The sequence below is a fragment of the Mustela lutreola genome, chromosome 11, assembly GCF_030435805.1.
Source record: "Mustela lutreola isolate mMusLut2 chromosome 11, mMusLut2.pri, whole genome shotgun sequence".
Taxonomy (NCBI): Eukaryota; Metazoa; Chordata; class Mammalia; order Carnivora; family Mustelidae; genus Mustela; species Mustela lutreola.
Window position 1 is genome coordinate 96944015 of NC_081300.1, and position 23636 is coordinate 96967650.

The 23636-nt window shown below is 49.4% G+C and overlaps 1 protein-coding gene across 6 annotated transcripts in view; it reads left to right on the forward strand.

Annotated features, from left to right (window-relative positions):
* DNAH10 (dynein axonemal heavy chain 10) overlaps positions 1 to 23636 on the forward strand; it is a 135404-nt gene that overhangs the window by 53882 nt on the left and 57886 nt on the right. For all 6 annotated transcript variants that reach the window (XM_059139680.1, XM_059139679.1, XM_059139678.1 and 3 more), the window contains 13 exons: positions 147 to 300; positions 1727 to 1960; positions 3335 to 3457; positions 5734 to 5967; positions 8078 to 8301; positions 11972 to 12241; positions 12371 to 12554; positions 13915 to 14049; positions 15114 to 15266; positions 17367 to 17555; positions 19463 to 19609; positions 20110 to 20301; positions 21818 to 21936. In XM_059139680.1, coding sequence (XP_058995663.1) covers positions 147 to 300; positions 1727 to 1960; positions 3335 to 3457; positions 5734 to 5967; positions 8078 to 8301; positions 11972 to 12241; positions 12371 to 12554; positions 13915 to 14049; positions 15114 to 15266; positions 17367 to 17555; positions 19463 to 19609; positions 20110 to 20301; positions 21818 to 21936 — 2358 coding nt within the window. The remainder of the gene's footprint in view (positions 1 to 146; positions 301 to 1726; positions 1961 to 3334; positions 3458 to 5733; positions 5968 to 8077; positions 8302 to 11971; positions 12242 to 12370; positions 12555 to 13914; positions 14050 to 15113; positions 15267 to 17366; positions 17556 to 19462; positions 19610 to 20109; positions 20302 to 21817; positions 21937 to 23636) is intronic.

Sequence of the window (23636 nt, forward strand, 5' to 3'; positions counted from 1 at the left end):
GGATGGATTTTTGGAAAACTCTGGAAATGTGATTCCAAGGGTGCCCTCATTTATAGTGGGATTTGTCCTGGGGTGTAAGCGGGAATAATTAAACTCGTCACTCCGTCCAGAAAGCATAAAGGTTTTTAACGTGGCTGCACTTTCAGGCATTGGAAAGAGCTTATGGAAAAAACGGGCGTGTTTTTTGAGATGACGGAGACGTTCACCTTGGAAAACATGTTTGCTATGGAACTCCACAAACACACGGACGTGCTCAACGAGATCGTAACGGCCGCTGTCAAGGAGATCGCCATTGAGAAAGTAAGACCGTTTTTAGTTACAAAACAGTTGAGAATAGAGAACTATTTTTATTTCATTTACTTTCAGTGTAATTAACATGGAGTCTTCTATTACTTCCAGAGAATTATTATTATTATTTTTAAAAGATTTCACGTATTTATTTGAGAGAGCGAGCGTGAGCGGTGGGAAGGGGCAGATGGAGAGGGAGAGGCAGGCTCCTTGCGGAGCCCAACATGGGGCTCGATCCCAGGATCCTGGGATTATGACTTGAGTCAAAGGCAGATGCCTAACCCACTGAGCCACTCAAGCTCCCCCTGGAGACTTACTTTTTTTAATGCAAAGGGAAAACATTCATTATAGTACTCGTTGTATTTGAGTAATAAGGAATTGTTAGCTTTACAAATATGATTTCTGCCTTGGTTATATATTTTATTGTTCTAAATTGTAGTTTTCTTCCAATGCATTTATTAAATGTATCCATGGATGCTCATGGGAGAAAACTGAGAAAATAAATCACTTAAAATTCTACCGCCCAGGGGCACCTGGGTGGCTTAGTGGATTAAATCCTCTGCCTTTGACTCAGGTCGTGATCCCAGGGTTCTGGGATAGCCCCGCATCGGGCTCTCTGCTCATTGGGGAGCCTGCTTCCTCCTCGCTCTCTGCCTGCCCCTCCTCGCTCTCTGCCTGCCCCTCTGCCTACTGGTGATCTCTGTCTGTCAAATAAATAAAAAAATAAAATCTTAAAGAAAAAATTCTATCACCTGAAGGTAATTATTAGTAACATTTCAGTGTATGTCCTTTAATACCTAAGTGTGTAGACACAGGCATGCACAGACATATACACATGTACACGTACTATACATACAGTCACACACATAGGTTTAAACACACATCCATGTACATAGCCTACACATGCGCGGACACATGCATGTGCATAAATGCACACACCACACACACATATGCAAACACACATACATGCATCACATGCACACAGCACACACAGAAATATCGATACAGCTGACTTTTGAAAATACAGTCATTAATGGGCACATTCCTTTGTAATCGGATTCTCTTGTTTCGCGGCAAACATAGCCAGGATCATGTAGGTGTGCAGGGAGTGGGGCCAGGAAATCTAGACCCTGGTTCTGGGGCTGAGTGACCTGGCCAAGCTGAGTCATGTCTCCAGGTACCCCATTGGCATCTCTAGACTGTGGATAGTTGTCCTTACTTTGCTACGGTGCTTTGCGGATGGGAAGGCGATCCTGTATACGCCGTGCTCACCGGGCACCTAGCTGGTGCTTGGTCAGTTGATGTTGGGGTCACCGTGATGGAATGTCTGTTTCCCTGGAAAACTGCCCTGGGCTCAGGAAGCTGCTACTGGGTGGGAGTTCTGTTTTTTTTTCCCATGTCTGTGCCCAAACCGCTCTTTTTTTGTCTTCCCAACCAGGCGGTGAAGGAAATCCTGGACACGTGGGAAAGTATGAAGTTTACTGTGGTCAAGTATTTCAAAGGCACCCAGGAGCGAGGCTATATCTTGGGGTCTGTTGACGAGATCATCCAGAGCCTTGATGACAACACCGTCAACTTGCAAAGCATCTCGGGAAGCAGATTCGTGGGGCCTTTTCTGCAGACGGTTCACAAATGGGAGAAAACGCTTTCTCTCATCGGGGAAGTCATTGAGGTGAGGAAAGCAGGAGAGCACTTTCACACGAGAATATTTGGTGCTCGGACACCGAGGACCCTCCCACACGCTTTTTCTGGCTGGATTTATTTTGGGGATGGGGGTGTGTGTGCACATGATTGGGAGAGTCAACCTGAAGTTTTATTTCAATGTTTTTTCCAACGTTTTCAATGTGTTTGTAGCTTCTCTGATTCTTCATTGGGTCTCTTTCCTCTGCCCCTGTTCTTGTTGGATACTGTCCTGCTCTTGTTGTCCGTGTACGGTCACCTCCTTTACAAAATGGAAGAATTTAAACATGTTTAAAGCCCTTTTCAGGTTTCTCCATATTTATTCTCCAGTTTTCCTGTGTGTGTGTGTGTGTGTGTGTGTGTGTGTGACTGTCTTTCTCCATAGTGGGTTTTTCTCTGTGGGATCTGTTTTTGCCTCTGCTGGCTTCACTTTTCAAGGGTTTCTGCAGTTTCTTCAAGTCCGCCTGTTATAGTGGACAGCGCTGAACAAGGTCTTACATTATTTGGTGGCTTGGTGCTTTCTTCTTGTGGGAAATTCTAGTCCAGACCTCTCTGAGTGGCCCAGGCCCAGCTCACCATTTTTGTGTGGCTGTCTTTCTTTTTTCCCTCCCAGATGAGGGGCAAGGGCCTTGTTAGGCCACAGACCTGAGTTTGGGCTGGGTTGATACCAGCCCTAGTTCACGGGCTAGGGAGGCAGCCCGGGCCCTCACCCCTCTCAAGCATGGTCTTCCTTTGCTTGCTTGTTTGGGTCCATTACTTTTTGTTAGGTAGGATATAGCGCTGTTTTCTTTTTCTTCATTATTAAAAAAAATTTTTTTTTTAATGGATGTGAAATTTATGTAATGTGAAATTCATCATTTTATTCATGTTTAAGATTTATTTATTTTAGAGAGGAGGGAAGAAACGGTGGGAGTGGGAGAGAGAGAGTCTTCAAGCAGATTCCCAGCTACGCACAGTCTGATGCGGGACTCGACCTCACCACCCTGAGCTGTAAGCCAAGAGTCACACGCTCAACCAGCTCAGCCACCCAGGCGCCCCTGTCTGGGCTTTTTTTTTTTTTTTTTTTAACGATCTGTCTTTTGTTCCTCTGGGTAACAGGGCTCCCACCCCTGCTTACAACCAGAAGTTTCTTTCTTGTTCTGGGCTGGTGCAGAGAGTTTTCTTTTGCTTTTGTGTGGGGCTTTGTATCTTACCATACTTAGCTATGATTTCTCCAGCATTCTTGTATATTTGGGAAAGAGTGTGCACGCCCACTCTCTGATCTTGCCTGGGGAGACTTGTGACCTGCGCCGCTGCACATCTGTCCTGTCTTAGGGTGGCAGTTTGCCCTCCACACCTGTGCTGACTTTGCATTGTGCACTTTCAGATTTGGATGTTGGTTCAGAGAAAATGGATGTACCTTGAAAGCATTTTTATCGGTGGAGATATCCGCTCACAGCTTCCTGATGAGGCAAAGAAGTTTGACAACATCGATAGAATATTTAAAAGGGCAAGTGACCAGTTTCTGTTTTAGTTGTGAGAGGACAGTGATTTGAGATACATTTACTTATGTTTCTGCTTGTAGTATTTTGTCTATTAAGTAGCTTCTGAATTTTTTTAAGTTTCTTTATTCCTTTTTAAGTAACCTCCACACCCAACATGGGGCTCGAACTCAGGGCCCTGAGATCAAGAGCTACGTGCTTCACTGTCTGAGCCAGCCCAGGCGCCCCTAATTCTGAATTTTTAAATCATTACATAGAACCTTCATCTGTTAAGATTTCTGTTTGGTTTTGAGCCTCTGGCACATGGCACTGAAACTTTTTTATATTGATTTTTGATTATCAAAGTAATACTTGCTGGGGCGCCTGGATGGCTCAGTGGGTTAAAGCCTCTGCCTTCGGCTCAGGTCATGATCTCAGGGTCCTGGGATCAAGCCCTGCATCGGGCTCCCTGCTCCACAGGGAGCCTGCTTCCCTCTCTTTCTGCCTGTCTCACTGTATACTTGTGATCTCTGTCAAATAAATAAATAAAATCTTAAAAAAGTAATATGTGGTTAAAAAGCTTTGAAAATGTAGAAAGGTCGGAAAAAAAAAAAGTATCTTCCAGAGTCCCGTGACCTTGATGTGACCACTTTAGTGTGATGTATATTTCTTTAGTCTTTTTTTTTTTTTTCCTGTGCCCATGGGTTTAAAAAACAGAACGACAGCGATGTTTTATATAATTTCCTCTTCTAATTTTCTTTTAGTATTATGAGAAAGGTATTTCGTATTATGACACTGGAGAAAAGATGCTGGTGGCTTTATAAAACGTCACAGTGACTGGCTGGACGTTACTTTAGTTGATTGCTGTAATGAAACCTCTCGTTCTAAGAGGGATTGTTGGCTTTCATCCATCACGTGCAGGCACGTGCCTCCTGCCTGTTCCACATTTACGATGAATATTTCATGAGATGCTGGTGGGAAGTAAATTGCCCGTGAAGGAGTCTTGCCCGTTCTAAAGTCCTTCCCGGAAGGGGTTGTGCTGGTCATCGCTGCCCCTGGTCATTAGTGGGGTGAGGGTCCTAACCCGGAGCCACCTGCCTTGGAAGCTGGGGTGCCTCAGTGGTGTCGTGCTCTCTCTTGTTAGGAGGGGCTGGTTTGCATTTGGGTCTCCGCTATCCATTAGAGCTGATAATATTTCCTTATCATTTGCGTAAGCTTTTTTTTTTTAAACTTAAAATCATACAATGGATATTTATTATTGAAGAATTAAGAAACTATTTTTTTAAAAGATTTTATTTATTCATTTGATAGACAGAGATCACAAGTAGGCAGAGAGGCAGGCAGAGAGAGGAGGAAGCAGGCTCCCCGCTGAGCAGAGAGCCCAATGCAGGACTCGATCCCAGGACCCTGGGATCACAACCTGAGCTGAAGGCAGAGGCTTTAACCCAGTGAGCCACCCAGGCGCCCTGAATTAAGAAACTATTAAAAAGAGCAAAAAATCTCCTATAATCCCCAGATAACCATTTTGATAGGTCAATAGCCATCTTTCCAGAATTTGTTTATTCCTGTGTAAACATATAAATAAGAATTATAAGTAAATATTCCACAAGGTAATATCATTCTTACCCATGTAATGATTTAAAAAAAAGTTAACGACTTTGGCACGTATCTCTATGCATAAACACGGAAAGGATCACTTTCAGCCACCGACAGACCCAGGTTCCTGTTGTTGGATGTTGGGGACATTTCCCTCACCATCCCCTCTGTGTGCCACCGTGGTGAAGAGTGCTGGAGGGACAGTCCCGGGACACACTTGTGGCCCAGAGTGAAGTTTCCGGCTTCATTCTCCCCGGGAAGGGTGACTGAGGGCCTTCCACGTACCGACACTGTTGCTGGCCCCTGGGATACCTCAGAGCCAGAGAGGTTAAAAATCACCAAAGGCTGATTTTTTTTTTTTTAAGATTTTATTTATTTATTTGACAGAGAGAGATCACAAGTAGGCAGAGAGGCAGGCAGCGCCGGGGGGAAGCAAGGTCTCCACTGAGCAGGGAGTCTGATGCGGGGCTCGATCCTGGGACCTGAGACCATGACCTGAGCCGAAGGCAGAGGCTTAACCCACTGAGCCACCCAGGCGCCCCACGGGCTGACCTTCTAATGCGAGGATGAACACATTAACTTCAGAAATAAGTAAATTATCTCCAGCACACTGGGAGGTGCTAGGGACCCTAAGGCTGCCTTGGACCCCCAAAAAGGCTATGGTTTGGGCTTGTGTTGGTTAGGAGTGTCCCCTCTTGCCCTCACCCAGATCATGGCCGAGACCTTGAAGGATCCGGTGATCAAGAGGTGCTGTGAGGCCCCCAACCGCCTGGCCGACTTGCAGCACATCAGCGAGGGGCTGGAGAAATGCCAGAAGAGCCTGAACGACTACTTAGACTCCAAGAGAAACGCTTTCCCCAGGTTCTTCTTCATTTCCGATGACGAGCTGCTCAGCATCCTGGGGAACAGCGACCCGCTCTGCGTCCAGGAGCACATGATCAAGGTGGGCCCCCGCGATCCCACGCCCACACCCCGGGAGCGGCTGCCCATGCTGTTCCAGGGAGGCTTATTCCCCGAGGCCCAGGGCTGGGAAATGCTGCTGGGCTCTGATCGGAAACGTCAATCTGATGAAATCCGCGGAGTCTGAAACTATACAAAGATTCCATTGTTATTTGCTGCTCTTTTTCTGAAGTCCAAAAACAAAGACTAAGAAGCAGAGGGTGATACTGGATGGGACTCTGGAGCCAGGTTGACTGGGTTCAAATCCTGGCTCCGCACAGACCTGCTGTGTGACTTTTGACTAGTTACCTAACTTCTCTGGGACTTGGTCCTTCCTTCTTTCTTTCCTTCCTTGATTCCTTCTTCTCTTTCTCTCTCTCTCTCTTTGCTTCAGTTTTATTTATTTATTTGAGAGAGAGGGAGCTAGAGGGAGAGGGAGAAGCAGACTCCCCACCGAGCAGAGTCCAGCAAGGGGCTCGATCCCAGGACTCCAACATCATGCCATGTGCCAAAGCCAGCCACTTAACCGACTGAGCCACCCAGTCATCCCTGAGCATTGGTTTCTTACCTAAGTGGGGATAGCCCCAAGACTTACCTGCTTCAGTGGAGTTGTTATTAAGAGTAAATGAGTTTGTGGAGCGCCTGGGTGGCTCAGTGGGTTAAGCCTCTGCCTTTGGCTCAGGTCATGATCCCAGGGTCCTGGGATGGAGCCCCATGCCAGGCTCTCTGCTCAGTGGGGAGCCTGTTTCTCCTCCTGCCTGCCTCTCTCTCCGTCTCTCCCTGCCTCTTTCCCTTGCATCTCTCTGTTCCTCTCTCTTTGTGAAACAAAGCTATGGGGTTGCCACACTCTTTGTCCCCTCCCTATCACAGCTCCCCCTCCCGTTTTGGGAGGCAGCCACTATCAGGATTTGGTTGGGATTCCTTCCAATTTGCATCCTTGGACACAAACGTGTGCATATCTGTGAACAATACCGAGCAGCCGGAGACAACACACAAAACCGTCTCTGGTAGTAGCCAGCCAGAGCATGGCCAGAAGGAATCTTGGAGGAGCAGGTCAAAGCTCTGTGTTTAGTATCTGCCTGAGGCAGGGGCTCCCAGCCTTGACAGTGTCGCGAGTTGGCCGGCTGCTGCTGTGTGTGTGCGTGGGTGTGCTGGGGGCCGGGGACACTCCTTGACTCCTCTACCCACTAGAAGCCAGGAGCATCGCTCTCTAGTTAAGACCAGAACTCTCTCCTGACATTGCCTTGTGCCCCCGTGGGGGCCCAATCATTTGTGGTTTTAAATTGGGGTCGTAGAAGAAGCACGCCTTCCTTCCAAACAAGCAATTGTTTGGGATCGAGCACAGAGCTCCAAACTTGCCCTTTAGTGAATGCTGATGTCCTTCTTAAGCTACAATTCACATCTCGGGTCGCAGGTGTTCCTTTCTCAACGGGGAGTTTTATATCTCATTCCTGCTCTCATGAACAGATATTTGACTGTTTTAGAAAAATGTGTGTTAGAAGTACTTCATTTACCCGTGGCACCCTTTTGCAAACCTCTGGTTTTACCGTTTAAAGCCTGCTGTCCTAGCTTCTCCTCTCTGCTCTCTAGAGTGCCTTGTCTTCTATCCTGGGTCCTGAAAGACTCATTTTTCTGAACAGCATTCTGACCAGTATCAGTGACGATTGGCAACAGACGGCCAGTGTTTTAGGTGCCAGCGGCCTCTCTCGCACGTTGTTCGATTTGACCCTTCCAACCTCATCTTGGAAGTGCCACAGTTATGTCTATTTGGGGCAGAGAGAGAAGCTGCAGCTTGCCCCCGGCCACCCAGAAGGGCCATGGGGGGATCCCAGCACACGTCGAACTCGTCAGCCTCGCGGTGTTGAATCACCAGGCTGCCCTGCATCTCCTCCGCCCAGACCCCTCTCCCCACCTGCGAATGCCCTAGAACCCCAGGTGTGGGCAGGAAACGCGTCTTCTTTTTCTTTCTTGCTCTTTAACCCCAGACAGACCTTTGCACAGTGGGGGGTAGACGCAGGTGCCCAGCATGGGCCCCCAATTGGTGCTCGCATCCTGGTGGCTCCCCCGTGCGACCAAGGTCCGTGTCACCAGGTGGATGTCCCGCTGTGTTGCAGATGTACGACAACATCGCTCTGCTGAGGTTTCAGGATGGGGAGAATGGAGAGAAGCTGGTGTCTGCCATGATCTCGGCAGAAGGAGAGGTCATGGAGTTCCGCAAGGTCATCCGGGCCGAGGGGCGCGTGGAGGACTGGATGACGGCCGTGTTGAACGAAATGCGGAGGACCAACCGGCTGATCACCAAAGAGGCTATCTTTAGATACTGTGAAGACAGAAGCAGGTAGGGTCGCGACTGGGAACGCAGGTCGCTTTCTCATACGAATAATCCTATTGGATGAATGAATACTTGGGGCTTGGAGTAGAACAGGCGATGTTCTGAACGAAGTTTTCTTTCCTTGTAGTAGTTAAGCTGGTCCATGCATTGTTTGTCTTTCAAGGATCACCTAATTCAGGACTTCTCCCATCCAAGTACTAACCAGGCCCGACCCTGCTTAGCTTCTGAGATCCAGCGAGATCAGGCGTGGTACAGCCGTAGACAAACTCAGGACTTTGCAAAAGGTGTTGGTGGTATCTGGACTAGCAGCATCAGCTCCCCCCCCCCCCCCCCGGAGCTTAGTAGAAATGCAAATGCCTGGGGGCCCTCCCCTAAATCGGCTCCATCCAGAAACTCTGGGGGTGGGTCCCTCTGTGTATTTTATAAACTCCTCCCCGGCGGGGGGGGGAGTCTTTTCTTTTTTTTTTTTTTAAGATTTTATTTATTTATTTGACAGCGAGAGACCTAGAGAGGGAACACAAGCAGGGGGAGTGGGAGAGGGAGAAGCAGACTTCCTGCTGAGCAGGGAGCCCGATGCGGGGCTCGATCCCAGGACCCTGAGATCATGACCGGAGCTGAAGGCAGAGGCTTACGCGACTGAGCCACCCAGGCATCCCCTCCCTGGGGGTTCTGAGCCAACCACTGACCCGGTGACCCAACAGAAACCCGGTCCTGGGGAGGGTTCATCTGTGTGTAGGCTAAGGAGTAAATTCGTTCTCAAATATTAAGCGTTTTCAATCGTGCCTTGATTTCTGTGGCCCGAGAAGCATCTAGGCATCGAGCTGAGCCTGAGCCATGCCTGCTTCTTGCGGCGAGGAGGGCTAGCTTTACCGCACACGCTTGGCTGCAAACTATGTAAAGCATCTTCGGATGACGAGTTCTATCGGGGTAGGTGGATTCCCAGGAGCAAAGTCGGCGAGACCTTTATGCAGACACAGAACCTCCATTATTATTTTCAGATTGCTATCCTTTGGATTTTACACGCTGCCTTTTTTTATTTCATGCACTGGAAACATCCAGTTTAGTAACGTATTAGAAAATGGCCTTGAATTTGGATGATTGGGATCCTTCTTTTTTTTTTTTAAGGTACCGTAAGGATTGGTTAGTGTCCTGTAGTCAGGTACATACAGATCTCAGTGGTGTGTGGGTGAACTGGCTTTCTGAAAAAAGGAAGAAAAGAAAGCTTTGACTCAGAGAGTTGACCGGTGCTCATGGTGGAAGGACTCCCACCCCGGCTGATTTCAGGGTCCCCAGCGGAATAATGGCAAGTGGTCTGAACGCCAGCCTGCAGAATTCTTAGATACTTGACCGTGAACTCTCATGGACGGGGAGGAGGTGTGTCTGGCACGGGTTATCAGTTATATTCGTGGACTGAGCCATTATTTATCGGGCTCCTGCTGGAGCTAATCCCCGTGTTGGATGCTCTTCCAAAAGCTAACTGGACCGACAGATCGCGGGGCCCCAGGAGTAGCGATCGCTGCGTGTTCTGGTCTCCTTCATGCTCCCAGATCAGATGAATTTTACACCGATGCCAGTTTCAACTACATCGTAACTACCGCTTTGCTGGGGGATCACTGTGTGTCGCAGGGTGTGGTCAGTAGGAGATGGAGTAAGGGAAGGCTCCCCAAAGTGTCTGTGGCACCCCCTCCTCCCCAAATGTCCCTCCTCCTCACAGGACCACGGTTGTGTCTAACAAAAGGCGGGATTAGTTGAAATGAACATAATGGTTTGTTTGAACAGAAACGTTTTGGCATCACTGAGAAGACAGGCCCAGGGGTACGCAGCCCCAGAAAAGCACCCAGTGTCCCTGGATTTGCCAGACGTCGTCATGTTCTTTCTAAGCTCTGCTCTGAGTCACTTTATTTTCTCTGGTCAAGTTTGCTTCTGCTTCTCCTGATTTCTGACTTCCTAGACCCCTCATCACCTTCATTACCTCTCTGTAGTGTGTAGGGATCACAACCATAAACAGTATGTAGGTTTTTAGGGGACACCAGACAGTTTTAAAACAAGATGGCAAAGCCTAATCTTTTCATTGTTTTAAATACCCTTTTAAATTTATTTTGCCATTAATGGTGTGTCATCAAGGTAATGGCTAGTAATTCACGGTCATATTTCCTGGATTGGAACTTAGAGTTCTGGGCTCAGTATTTTTCAAGTATATAGAAAAACCAGGAAAACCGAAAACCAAAAAACAAAACCTTGCCCTAAGTGTATTTCAGGGCACTTCTCAGCTTTGGAAATTTGTATCTCTGTAGAGGAAATCCAAATGGCAAATAAAAATATGAAGAGGAGAGTGTTGTTAGTCTTGGGGATCTGCAATTTAGCAGATTAGATACTGTCCCCCACCCCTTTCAGAATGGCAAAAAATTTAAAAAAGCAATAATACCTAGTGCTGGAGAGCACGCGGTGAGAAGGGCAGGGCTATGCATTGCTGGTGGGATAAGGATTGCTACAACCTTTAAAAGTAATTTGATCGTTTCTAGTAAAATAATCTACCCAAAGAGTACTCTCTTAGGCCTAGTTGTTTTGCTTTTTGGGATTCTGTTCTGCAAGCCTAGAAGCAACTGTGACGCCTCAGGTTAGATGGAGAGCCGGGTTTGTTCGCCTCAGCCGTGCTGACATTTGGGGCTGGATAATGCTTTGCTGTGGGAGACCAGAGTGACTTGGGGGATGGTTAGCACCATCTGCAGCCCCTGCCACCACCCCACCCCCAGCTCGGACAACTGAAAACATCTCCGGACATTGCCCAATGGTGTAGAGGGATGTTTCCTGCAGTATTATTTGTGTTGGCGAAGGAACTGGAAGAAGCTTAACTAGACATGAGTAGGGCAACTGCAGCAGCCTCAGACTCCAGAGTACCATGCAGCCTTTATTTATTTATTTTTAAAGATTTTATTTATTTATTTGACAGACAGAGATCACAAGTAGGCAGAGAGGCAGGCGGAGAGAGGAGGAAGCAGGCTCCCTGCAGGGCAGAGAGCCCGATGCGGGGCTCGATCCCAGGACTCTGAGACCATGATTTGAGCCGAAGGCAGAGGCTTAACCCACTGAGCCACCCAGGCGCCCCTACCATGCAGCTTTTAAAGATTGGGTTACTCTCTATCCACTGACCCAGAGGCTTGCTGCCTAGAATTCTGAAGTGGCACAGTCAAGGTGCAGAGCACGTTGTTTTGTCAGCTGACATTTTTGGAGGAACAGCCACCACAGCCCCTTCTCCCCCCTACGTGTGTGTCACTTTGGTCAGGCGTGTGTGGGAGAGAAAAGAGTAGTACGTAACACCCAGGAAGCTGTAATAGGCAAACGGGCGGGGTGGTCCGAGATGATGAAATTTGTTGGAATTTAAAAATGTAAACATTCTTATTCTATGCCCATAGTATTCAGTCCCTCTGCAAACCTGTCCAGGCATATTTTAAAAGGGACCTAGCATCTTCCTGCATTGTCCCCTCGAACGTTCTCACGTGTGCGTGCCATCAGCCTGCCGTTTCCCGTCCAGCTAGAAGAGTTACTGCCGTTCGCTGACCTTGAGCCCTCCCTGGGCCTCCCCCGTTCCAGATCAAAGAAACCCATTCTGACGGGGACTGTGGTCCGGCGCCAGTCCCTGGAGAAAGATCTTGAACCGGCGTGCTTTCTCCTGTAGGGTCGACTGGATGCTCCTGTACCAGGGGATGGTGGTGCTGGCCGCCTGCCAGGTGTGGTGGACCTGGGAGGTGGAGGACGTCTTCCACGAAGTGCAGAAAGGGGAGAAGCAGGCCATGAAGGAGTATGGCAAGAAGATGCACCAGCAGATCGACGAGCTGGTCATGCGGATCACCATGCCCTTGAGCAAAAACGACAGAAAGAAATACAACACGGCCCTCATCATCGACGTGCACGCTAGGGACATAGTAGACTCTTTCATAAGAAGCAGGTAGGGACCCCCGGGGGCCCCGGCGTGTCACAGCGTGTGTCCCCCACCCGGCATGGCCTCGTGGTTTCTCCGACCTCCTCTACCGCCTTTCTTCTCCCCTCCCCGCTCTCCCCTCCTCTGCCCTTCCAGCATTCTCGAGGCCCGGGAGTTTGAGTGGGAGAGTCAGCTGCGGTTCTACTGGGACCGGGAGCCGGACGAGCTGAACATCCGGCAGTGCACGGGCACCTTCAGCTACGGCTACGAGTACATGGGTCTGAACGGGAGGCTGGTCATCACGCCGCTCACGGACCGCATCTACCTGACTCTCACGCAGGTGACTGGCCACCCAGACCGCGCGCTGACCAGCGGCCCCTGGTTCTGGATTGCTCTGCAAGGGTGACTGGGTTGCCTGCAGACACCGCACTGGGTTGACCGGCGTCCCTCCTTCCTGATTCATGTCCTCTCGGAACCTCACGATGTGACCATCTTTGGAAATACGCTCTTTGTCCATTTAATTAGGGAAGGATTGGGAACATCCAGGATTAGGGTCCCCAGATCCTCTGACTGGTGTCCCTGTGAGAAGAGGACACAGAGACAGGAAAGACGACATTAAGTTGGGGGCAGGGGTTGGAGCGAGGTGGCCCCGCGCCAAGGAAGGCTTGCAGCCACCAGAGCCAAGAACCCCCCTCGAAGCTTTGGAGGGAGCGCGGCCCTGGCAACAGCTCGACTTCAGACTCCCAGCTCTCAGTGCCGTGAACAAATGCATTTCTGGTGTTTTCAGCCCCCGCTTGGTGGGACTCTCCTAGGGCAGCTCCAGGAAACCAGTGCCGGGAGCAAGGGACACCACTGTTTGAACTCGGAGCAGGACCTACTTGCCACCCTCTGGGATGGGGCTGTCGCCGGTTCAGGCGGCTCCTAAAACTGCCCTCAGGCTTACCAGTTTGCTGAAAGGGCTCCCAGAACTCAGCAAAGCCCTTGCGGTCCTGACTGTGGTTTACCCTAGCAAAGGGATACAGGTCAAAACAGCAGGAGGTGGTGGGCAGCGGCGAGCAGGCTGGGGCCCGCACTTCCCGGTCGCGGTGTCCTCGTGCAGACGGCGCTCTCCCTTGCGGTGGCTGTGTGGCTGCGGGCAGCAGGCATTACCACGCGGCAAGCTCGCCGGGGATGCGGGTGTGGGGGTTCCAGTGGGGACTGGTCATGCAGAAATGACCAATGGCTTGCACGGCCGACTTTAGCTTCCAGCCCCTCCAGAAAGTCAAGCTGATGGCACGTGGCCTGATGTCACGGTTCTCAGGACATTCCACGGGCTTTGAGATCAACTCCTAGAATCTGGAGACACAGCCAGAACTTTCCGTGGGGAGGGCTAACCCTGTACGGCACAGATGTATGTGTGTGCACGGGCCTCATCTTTGGGAACGACTAGGGCTTCATCCTCAGGGTTGGCACCCGTTCCAGTGTGTCGCTTAGTCCTTGGTACGCTGGTCCCTGTATCACGGCATGGGGCGGGGGGAGGGGAGGGAGCGGTGGAGGTCAATGGAAAAACAAATGTTACAAAATAGCGACTGTCAGGAAGGGTGAGTGTGGACATGTCCATTGTCACGTGTGTACCGCGCATATATTGTCAGGGTTTGGGAAACGGCACCTGTTTCCTTATGTGACTCAGACCACATCGGCTTTATTTGGCTCCTTCACAGGCGCTGTCCATGTACCTGGGGGGCGCCCCTGCGGGCCCAGCGGGTACCGGCAAGACCGAGACCACCAAGGACCTGGCCAAAGCCCTGGGCTTGCTCTGTGTTGTGACCAACTGCGGGGAAGGCATGGACTACAAGGTACGGCCGAGAGCGGAGCGCAGGACGCGGGGGGAGGCACTGTGGCCCACACTCTCCGGGAGACCGCTGGGAGGAGAGAGTGCAGAGAAGAAACTGCCACCCTCGGTCTCCGATCTCACCCGTGCCTGCCTTGGCAGCAGCATGTAGAGCAAAGGTCCCAAACCCGAAAGGTCACCAGAGCTGCCTAGGTACAGTAAGTGAGGACAACGGCAGGTGCAGACAGTAGGGGGCACTGAGGAGTGAGGTGAGGCCAAGGCCGGAGGCAGGGCACGGCTTTGGCTGGGGTCACCACTTCCTAACTGTGGTTAAGATTACCACCGGGGAAGATGGACCTGCTGCGGCTTGATTTTCCAGTCTCTCTGTCTATCTACCTTCCTTCCTTCCTTAGATTCTATTTATTGGACAGAGAGAGAGACATACAAGTAGGCAGAGAGGCAGGCAGGGGTGGGGGGAGCAGGGCCCCTGCTGAGCAGAGAGCCCGATGTGGCTCGATCCCAGTACCCTTGAGCTCGATCCCAGTACCCTTGAGACCACGACCCGAGCCAAAGGCAGAGGCTTTAACCCACTGAGCCACCCGATTTTCCAGTATTTCAAGAGGAGCCAGAACTCTGGAGTTTTCTGTGAAAATCCTTACATTGGTAAAGTCCTGTGAATGGGAGAGCTGGCCCATGAGGGTCCCGCCAGTCTTGCCAGAAAGATCCATGAGTAGGGTGGTTGGTCGGCTGCCTCTCTGCCAACCTGATGTTCACTCTCTTGTTTTAATTTAGGCAATTTATCCGTAAATGTCTCATGTGTGATTTCATTTCATTTCATTTTATTATTTGTTTAAGATTTTATTTATTTGACAGAGCGAGAGAGGAGACACAAGCAGGGGGAGGGGGAGAGGGAGCAGCAGGCTTCCCGCTGAGCAGGGAGCCCGACACGGGGCTTGATCCCAGGACCCTGGGACCATGACCCGAGCCCAGGCAGATGCTTAATGACTGAGCCACCCAGGTGCCCCATCGTGTGCGATTTTAAAGATGAAAATACCCCTTGTGTTTTTTTTTCCCCCCTATTCACGCTAGGCCATTGGGAAGATTTTCTCAGGCCTCGCCCAGTGTGGGGCTTGGGGCTGCTTTGATGAGTTTAACCGCATCGACGCGTCGGTGCTGTCAGTCATCTCGTCTCAGATCCAGACGATCCGCAACGCCCTGATCCACCAGCTCACCACGTTCCAGGTGGGCACGGGTGAGGGCCACCCTGTCACGTTCTCCAGGCTGGACATTTGGCTGCATGACCTTAGAAATCTCAAATGACGATTCAACAGATTTTTGCTTTCGAATCGAGATGGTTGGGTTTCCCCCAAATTATCAGCCTCTTGGAGAATCAGGGACGGCAGTGTTCTAGAATGTCAAGTGAATTCCAGACAGAGAAGTAGTAGCAGCTATGGACAGGGGAGGCAGTGTTCTCAAGGGATGGACAGAGCCCCCATTAAAGGAAAAAAATATTCTGGGTCACTTCCCAAGTTTGAGAAAGAGTCAGCGTTCAGGATTAGTGGTCCATTCAGTCAAAATGTCTTTTGGTGGCTGTTATCACATAAGCACAAAATTTTGCCTTCCTGCCTCGCCAAGTTAGGGGATTAAAACGAGTAGCAATTTTTTTTAAAGATTGTATTTATTTATTCATTTGACAGACAGAGATCACAAGTAGGCAGAGAGGCAAACAGAGAGAGAGAGAGAGAGAGAGAGAGAGAGAGGAGGAAGCAGGCTCCCTGCCGAGCAGAGAGCCCAACGTGAGGCTTGATCCCAGGACCCTGAGATCATGACCTGAGCCGAAGGCAGAGGCTTAACCCTCTGAGCCACCCAGGTTCCCCAAAACGAGTCGCATTTTTAATGAAGAGGCAGATTTGAGAAGTTTTTAGTGCTCTCTGATCTGTGTCCCTCCGAGGACGTATTTGTAGACCCGAGCTGATAAGACTATTAAGTTACAGCTGAGGAGACCAGATCAGAATTTGGAGAAACATGATCTTATTACATAATTTAGATAGCCCAGAAGTGGGTTCTCTGACCAAAGGGACCAGAGTGGCAGGGCCACGTCCCTGCACTGGGGCTCCCTGGACCCTAACATGTTCTGCTCCCCCACCCCTGCATTTTGTCACCTTCACGCCACTCACCCTGCAGACACACCACATGTGTCTCTGTCTGCCTGAAACTGTCCTTCCTTCTTTTGTGCCCGAAAGTGCCTTTTTATCCTCCAAGGCCCTACAGAGCCTCATGGAGAAGTTCAGCCTTCAGATTTGGGTTGGGCTGGTGGGGACTGGCTTGCAGGTGCCTCCGTGGCCCTGGCGACTTGCCTGCTTTTCTCCCAGACCTCAGTGCGGCTCACTGTTAAGAGGTAATGTAATCTTGATTCCATTAAACATCGATCCCATTAAACATTTTTAGGATTCCCATAAAGGCTTTGGGTGCATTTTCTTTTAATGGGTTCTTCTGAACTATTTTAGGGCCGGGCTTACTACTTCTGAGGGAAGGAAATTGAACCTGCAGTGCATTCAGGTTTCTAGAAGCTTCTTTTTTTTTTTTTTTAAAGGTTTTATTTATTTGTCAGAGCACAAGTAGGGGGAGAAGAAGGCAGAGGGAGAAGCAGCCTCCCTGCTGAGCAAGGAGCCCGATGAGGGACTCGATCCCAGGATCATGGGATCATGACCTGAACCGAAGGCAGACGCTTAACTGACTGAGCCCCCCAGGCGTCTCTAGATGCTGTGGTTTTAAGAACAGGCCAGTCCATCATCTCCAGAAGGCAATTGAGGCCCCACATGGATATCAGGGAGCGGGTGACAGTGGTCTCATTGTGGGCTTGGCAGACGGGACAGTGGCCTCCTTCCGTGGGGAGCATCTGTGACCTGCTGGGTGGCCCTCTAGTCACTGAGGCAGTCTGTGCCTCATAAAAACACCGTTTTCTATCTTTTTTCTATCTGGTGAACCAGTGAAAAAAACAAACTAGTAAAATCTTAGAGAAAGAAATAGGGACAGGTGAAACTGGCTAAAGAAACTCAAAATAAAGGGGCGTCTGGGACAGCTCCAGGCTGCGCTCCTGCCCCGCATCGGCCACTTGTCAAGCGCACAGACACTGGCTCGGATCGGAGTTGGGTGGGGGTGTGCAGGGCTCGCCCCCAGAACACTCAGGTCAGGAGCATGAGGACGCTGCGTTTAACTCCTGGAAATGGAAGGGAGTCAGACGGTGGCCTCTGCCACAGACCCATGGAGACGAACAGCCCCGTGGCACCCCCGGTCCCCTGACCGCGGTGGTAACTGTCTTCCTTTCCAATCGTCCTCCAGTTTGAAGGGCAGGAGATCTCCCTGGACCCGAAGATGGGCATCTTCATCACCATGAACCCAGGCTACGCAGGCCGCACGGAGCTGCCTGAATCGGTGAAGGCCCTCTTCAGGCCCGTGGTGGTGATCGTGCCCGACCTGCAGCAGATCTGCGAGATCATGCTCTTCTCCGAGGGCTTCCTCTGGGCCAAGGTGAGGCCTCCTTAGTGCCGGGCTCGGCCTGGCCCTTCCACGGCCCTGGCTCTGCGCTCAGACCAGGCACTTGGGAATTTTGCATTCTGTGTGACTTAATTTTTCTTTCTTTCTTTCTTCTTTTTTTTACACTTTGTCTCTCTCCTCCTGTGTCTTTTTAAAACTGTAAGTTTCATTTTCGAGTCATTTGACCCTCCAGAAGTGGCAGCAGTAGTGCAGAGTTCCACCTGCCCCTCCCCCAGCCCCCCCCCCCCCCCACGATGACATCTTACACCCTCCAAGGCAGGCTGTCAGAGTGACGAGCGCACAGTGCTGTCAGCTCAGGTACAAGCTTTATCTGGATTCCATCAGATGTTGTATCCTCTCTCTCTCTCTCTCTCGTGTGTATGCAGAATTCTAGAACATTTTGTCGCCCGTGTGCTGTAACCAGAGCCACAATCAGGATACAGAACTGGGCCATCACCACAAAGAAAGTCCTTCCTGTCATTCCCTGGTATCACATCTCCCCCCCGGGCTCCCACCCCGGCCCTGACTCCTGGCAACCCCCTGCCATTCTCGGTCATGACAACCGGTCCCTTGGAGAGTGTTCTGTACATGGAATCATACGTATGTAATCCTTGATGGGCTTCCTTCACTTAGCTTCGTACCACGTACACACACGCTCCCAAGGTCCTTTATCATCTTTTAAACTATGTATAAAAAAGTATGCTCCTGTATTTTCCTAGAAGGTTCTGAAAAACATATAAAATAACAAATACTTTCCACACAAAGGGTTGTGAGGTTTCTTTTCTGTAATTTTTTTTTTAAGATTTAATTTTTATTCATTTGACAGACAGAGATTACAAGTAGGCAGAGAGGCAGGCAGAGAGAGAGAGGGGGGGAAGCAGGCTCCCCGCTGAGCAGAGAGCCCAATGCAGGGCTCGATCCCAGGATCCTGGGATCATGACCTGAGCTGAAGGCAGAGGCTTCACCCACTGAGCCACCCAGGCGCCCCCGTAAATTTTTTTTTTTTTTAAAGGCTCTTACTGCTCACACATTGTCCAGATTTTGAATAGGAATGTTGGAATCTCTGGTTCTTAGTCCCCACATCATCCTTAGGGAGCAGCAGGCCTTGAATCCTTGAGGTAGTCGTCTGTATCGGTGGCTCCATCAGTAGCCTACGAGGAGCTGACTTGTCTTGAAAGATGAGTTGCAAGAGAAGCTTTTCAAAATTTTATCTTTTTATTTTTTAACGATTTTATTTATTCATCTGACAGAGATCACAAGTAGGCAGAGAGGCAGACAGAGAGAGAGAGGAGGAAGCAGGCTCCCCGCTGAGCAGAGAGCCTGATGTGGGGCTTGATCCCAGGACCCTGAGACCATGACCTGAGCCGAAGGCCCAGGCTTAACCCACTGAACCACCCAGGTGCCCCGAGAAGCTTTTTTTTTTTTTTTTTTTTAAAGATTTTATTTATTTATTTGAGAGAAACAGAGGACGAGTGAGCATGAATTGTGATGCTTAACTGACTGAGCCACCCAGGTGCCGCCAGGAAAAGATTTAATATGTTCAGGTCCAAAAAAACAGAAAAATCACATTTTTAGAGTGTGATTGCTATGATTTTAAAAAGTTGGATGGGTTCTAGTCTTTAAACGAAGCCACTGGAGATCTTCCTCTGCTTTCAAAGAGAGTTCCTCAAATTTTGGTAAGACCTGCATTCTTTGAAATTAGTGCATAATTTGTCATTGTTGAAAATGAAGATCTCTGCGCCCCCTCCCCCCGCCAAGGTCTTGCCCTTAGAGGCAAGGTCTGTTTGCTAATGGTGCAGTTGCATCTGAACAGCTTCATGTTCACTTTCTTTGTAGAATGATGTCCTGTTGCTTTTGGGTCATTGTCTTTCTTTGCTTTTCATTGTTTTTGATCATAAAAGACCCTGGCCAAAAAGATGACCGTCCTCTATAAGCTGGCCCGGGAGCAGCTCTCCAAGCAACACCACTATGATTTTGGACTGAGAGCCCTGAAGTCCGTGTTGGTAATGGCTGGAGAGCTGAAGAGAGGCTCTTCTGACCTTCAAGAGGTAGGGGGCCGCGCACGCCCGCGTCTGCCAGGGCTCTGTGCGGTTCATAGGCAGCGAACGAGTGTGGGGATGAGATGACAGGCTATGCTATCATCCCCCCTGGAAAGCTTTGGTCTTCACTGTCACTTCATTTGGTTGCTGGCCTTAATTAGGTCTCTTATTTATTATTATTATTATTATTTTTCAATTTGACTAATTACTAGGCCAAGTTGAAAGTGTTCACAGCACCAGTTTCTGAGGCTTCAGTGGTAATAACCAGTTCACAAGTTTTGGCTATTTTTTTTTTCCTGCTTTGCCACAAAAGCACGGGACTTACTCCAAAGCAGACCTTGGCTGCTCTGTGGTCCACAGGCTCCCTGGTCCTCTAGCCTCTGTACACGCAACGCTATATGTCTTATATTTGATATAAAGCTTCATTTCCTATTTCATAAGAGGATTTCTAGACTAGTCCCTGGGTCTTTCGGAAATATCTCCGAAGGCGTCTCTTGCGTTCCATTCAGGATGTGGTGCTGATGAGGGCCCTTCGAGACATGAATCTGCCCAAGTTCGTCTTTGAGGACGTCCCTCTCTTCCTTGGTTTGATTTCCGACCTGTTTCCCGGACTAGACTGCCCGCGTGTCCGCTACCCCCACTTTAACGACGCCGTGCAGCAGGTCCTGGAGGAGGGCGGCTACGTTGTCTTACCTGTCCAGGTAAGCGAGTGCACGGGCGTCATCTGGGTCCTTCCTGGTTGAAAAAGTTGAATGTGGTCAAATCCACCCAACATTTACCATATTAAGCATTTTCCCTGACTTTTTTTTCTTTTTATTGTGCTAAAGTACCCGTAACAAAAATCTCCATCTTACCCGTTTTCTGTACAGTTCAGCTGGGGGAAGTATATTCCTATTGCCGTGAAAGAGCTTTCCAGAACTTCTCCATCCTGCAAAACCGACACTCTGTCCCCATTAATCAGCAACTCCCCAGCCCCTCCCCAGCCCCCTGGTCCTCACCTGCCTCCCCCCTGCCCCGCTTTCTGTCTCTATGAATCTGACTCCACTGGGGACCTCATGTAAGTGACATCTTGCGGCTTTCGTCCTTTTCTGACCGGCTTATTTCCCTCGGCACGTTTTCATGGCTCATCCGTGTTTTAGCAGGTGTCAGAATCACCTTCCTTTTTGAGGCCCAGTCATGTTCCGCAGCATGTACAGACTGCCCTCCAGCTGTTCTTGGTATAACGTGATGACTCAAGTGTTTCGTTTTGGGGTCCCACCATCTCGTGCTCTCTCCCCACCCCAGCTTTTTCTTTCTCCACAGTCCCACTTCGAAGAAAAATTAGATGTTACTGATAAGATTCTTACTATCTGAAGTCTGTAAGGTTGTATATGTTGTCCGTAAGCCAAAAATTACTGCCAGCGTGTTCTGCTGAGGGTATAAATGCCTAAGGCTGCAGGACCAGAATGGCCGCCTCTGGTCGGGCTTTCTCAGGGTGTCAGGCTCCCTCGAGGCCTGGGGCGGGGGCAGCAGGTACCGGTCACCGACGAGAGAGCTCTCTGCACCTTTCCTACCCTGACCTTTTCCTCTAGAGCTGCTGGTTTAGAAAGGGAATGTGAAATGATGTAGCAGCAACAGAAAAACAATCCGGCAGTTCCCCAAGACGTGAATTGTAGAGTCACGTACCCCCAGGGGGAATGAGAAGGTAGGTCCACGCAAGAACTCCTGCATGATGTCTGGGTAAGAGCCCAGACATCGAAGCCACGCATATGCTCATCTACGGGCGAATGAAGCAGAGGTGATATGTCCGCACAATGGAGTAGTCCTTGGCCACAAAAAAGAAATCCGTTCTGACCCACGGATGGACGCTGAGAACATGCGAAGCGAGAGCAGCCAGACGCCAAGGCCTGCAGATCCTGTGATCTGCGCGATTCCGCTCATGTCACTCTGTTTACGTATAGAGACGGCGCAAGTCCACGGACAGGGAAAGCCGATGAGCGGCCCCAGCGGCTGGGGGAGGGGCTGGGAAGAGAAGGCAAATGAATGCAGAGTTTTGGGGGTGGGGGGCGGGGATTAAAATGTTTTAAAATTGAACAGGGTCACGGGGCGTGTCCTAAGACCCGCTGAACCGCACTCTCAGAATGGGCAGATTATACGGTATGTGGATTATAGCTCAACAAAGCTGTTTTTTAAAAAAAAAAAAAAATTTTACCCCAGCTGCCAATGGTTGCCCCACAGGTGGATAAAGTGGTCCAGATGTTCGAGACCATGTTAACCCGCCACACGACCATGGTGGTGGGGCCCACCGGAGGGGGCAAGTCCGTGGTCATCAACGCTCTATGTCAGGCCCAGACCAAGTGAGTATGACCCCGAGGGGAGGGCCTGGGTGCCAGGGTGGTTTCCTGGTCAGGTTGGTGGTGGTATCATGGAGCCCCATTTTGCTTTCTCAATTCCTGGGAGATAAAATTTGTCTTAAAACACTGCCTTCTAAAAGGAAAAAAATATATTTATTTATTTCCAAGAGCAGGGGGAGGGGCGGGGGAGAGGAGGAGAGAGAGTCTTTTTTTTTTAAAATTAAATTTTTTATTTTTTATAAACATATAATATATTTTTATCCCCCGGGGTGCAGGTCTGTGAATCGCCAGGTTTACACACTTCACAGCAGAGGAGAGAGAGTCTTAAGCAGACTTTGCGGAGTGTGGATGACAATGCAGGGCTCGATCCCATGGCTCTGAGATCATGACCTGAGCCGAAACCCAAGTCAGATGCTTAACCAACTGAGCCACCTAGGTGCCCCAAACACTGCATTTTTAAAAAAATTATGAAAACAAGAAGTTAATCCATGTTTGAAACTACATATAACACACACACACACACACACGCACACCCCGCCAAAGAAGGCATTTTCAATCCAGGTGTAATCCAGTTTAAAAGGAACACAAAATGTTTTTACTACATTGGACGACATCAGTGTCCTAAACCCCACGTTAGACTCAGAGCGTCTCTCCTTGTTTCACTGCTGATTGGTGAATTTAGAAGGCAAAGCGGTGACCCTTTTGTGCCTCAGACTGTGATGAGGCTTATCTGTGAGATAACAAGCTTATGCGAATATTTTGAAAATTAACTTGTTAAGTTGTATTTCTTGGCGTTCAGGTTGCCCCTTCTGAGTAAGTGGGGGCACTCAGCCTCATGCAGCTATTTTATGGGATCAGAGTGGCCAAAAACGGTGTCATCCCTGCAAAGGCCTTATTATTCCCCGCCCAGCGGGAGCAAGGCTGCTCCAAGGGACAGGGACCTCACACGCCTAACACAGAATGTTCTGAAGACCTGCAGTGGGTCGTCGTGTGCCTCTCCTCACACCGAGATGGATTTTGACTTCTCACTTTTCTCTCAAGCAAGAACTCGGTTCCAGAAGGACTTCTCTGTATGCTAATATTCCAGCAAAAACCTAAACCAAGCCTTATAATCTTTGTGACTTTAACATTTCTAGATAGTCTATAAAGCTAATGAGTAAGTTACTGTCTTTTTTTCTTATTTCTTCCTATGTTTCTTATGAGAAAACCAAGGGACAGTGACTTACTGATTTCAAATGGGTTGTGTCATAGCCATCCTGCCTTTTATTATTATTTTTTAATAAATATTTTATTTGAAAGACAGAGAGAGGCAAAGGGAGGAGCAGGGAGCCTGATGTGGGGCTCCATCCCAAGACCCTGGGATCATGACCAGAGCTGAAGGTAGATGCTTCACCCACTGAGCCACCCAGGCACTCCTGCCCTTTATTCTTTAGTTAATCAGTAGGCAATTGATAGAGTTATCATATATACGTGTGTATATGCATGCCCTCATTATTTTGATTTACCTAGTTAATTATGAACTTGTGTGAAGTCCAGTTTTCTGTAGATGAATTTATAGGCGTTATGGCGGCTAATGCCCTGTCTACATGATTTATAAAGTCAGTAACACAAAACAGATATCCTGTGAGTATAAGGAACTGAACATCCGTAGTCCAAGGGTGTGTTATGTTGTCCTGGATGACTGTTATCTCCTATAAACTAAT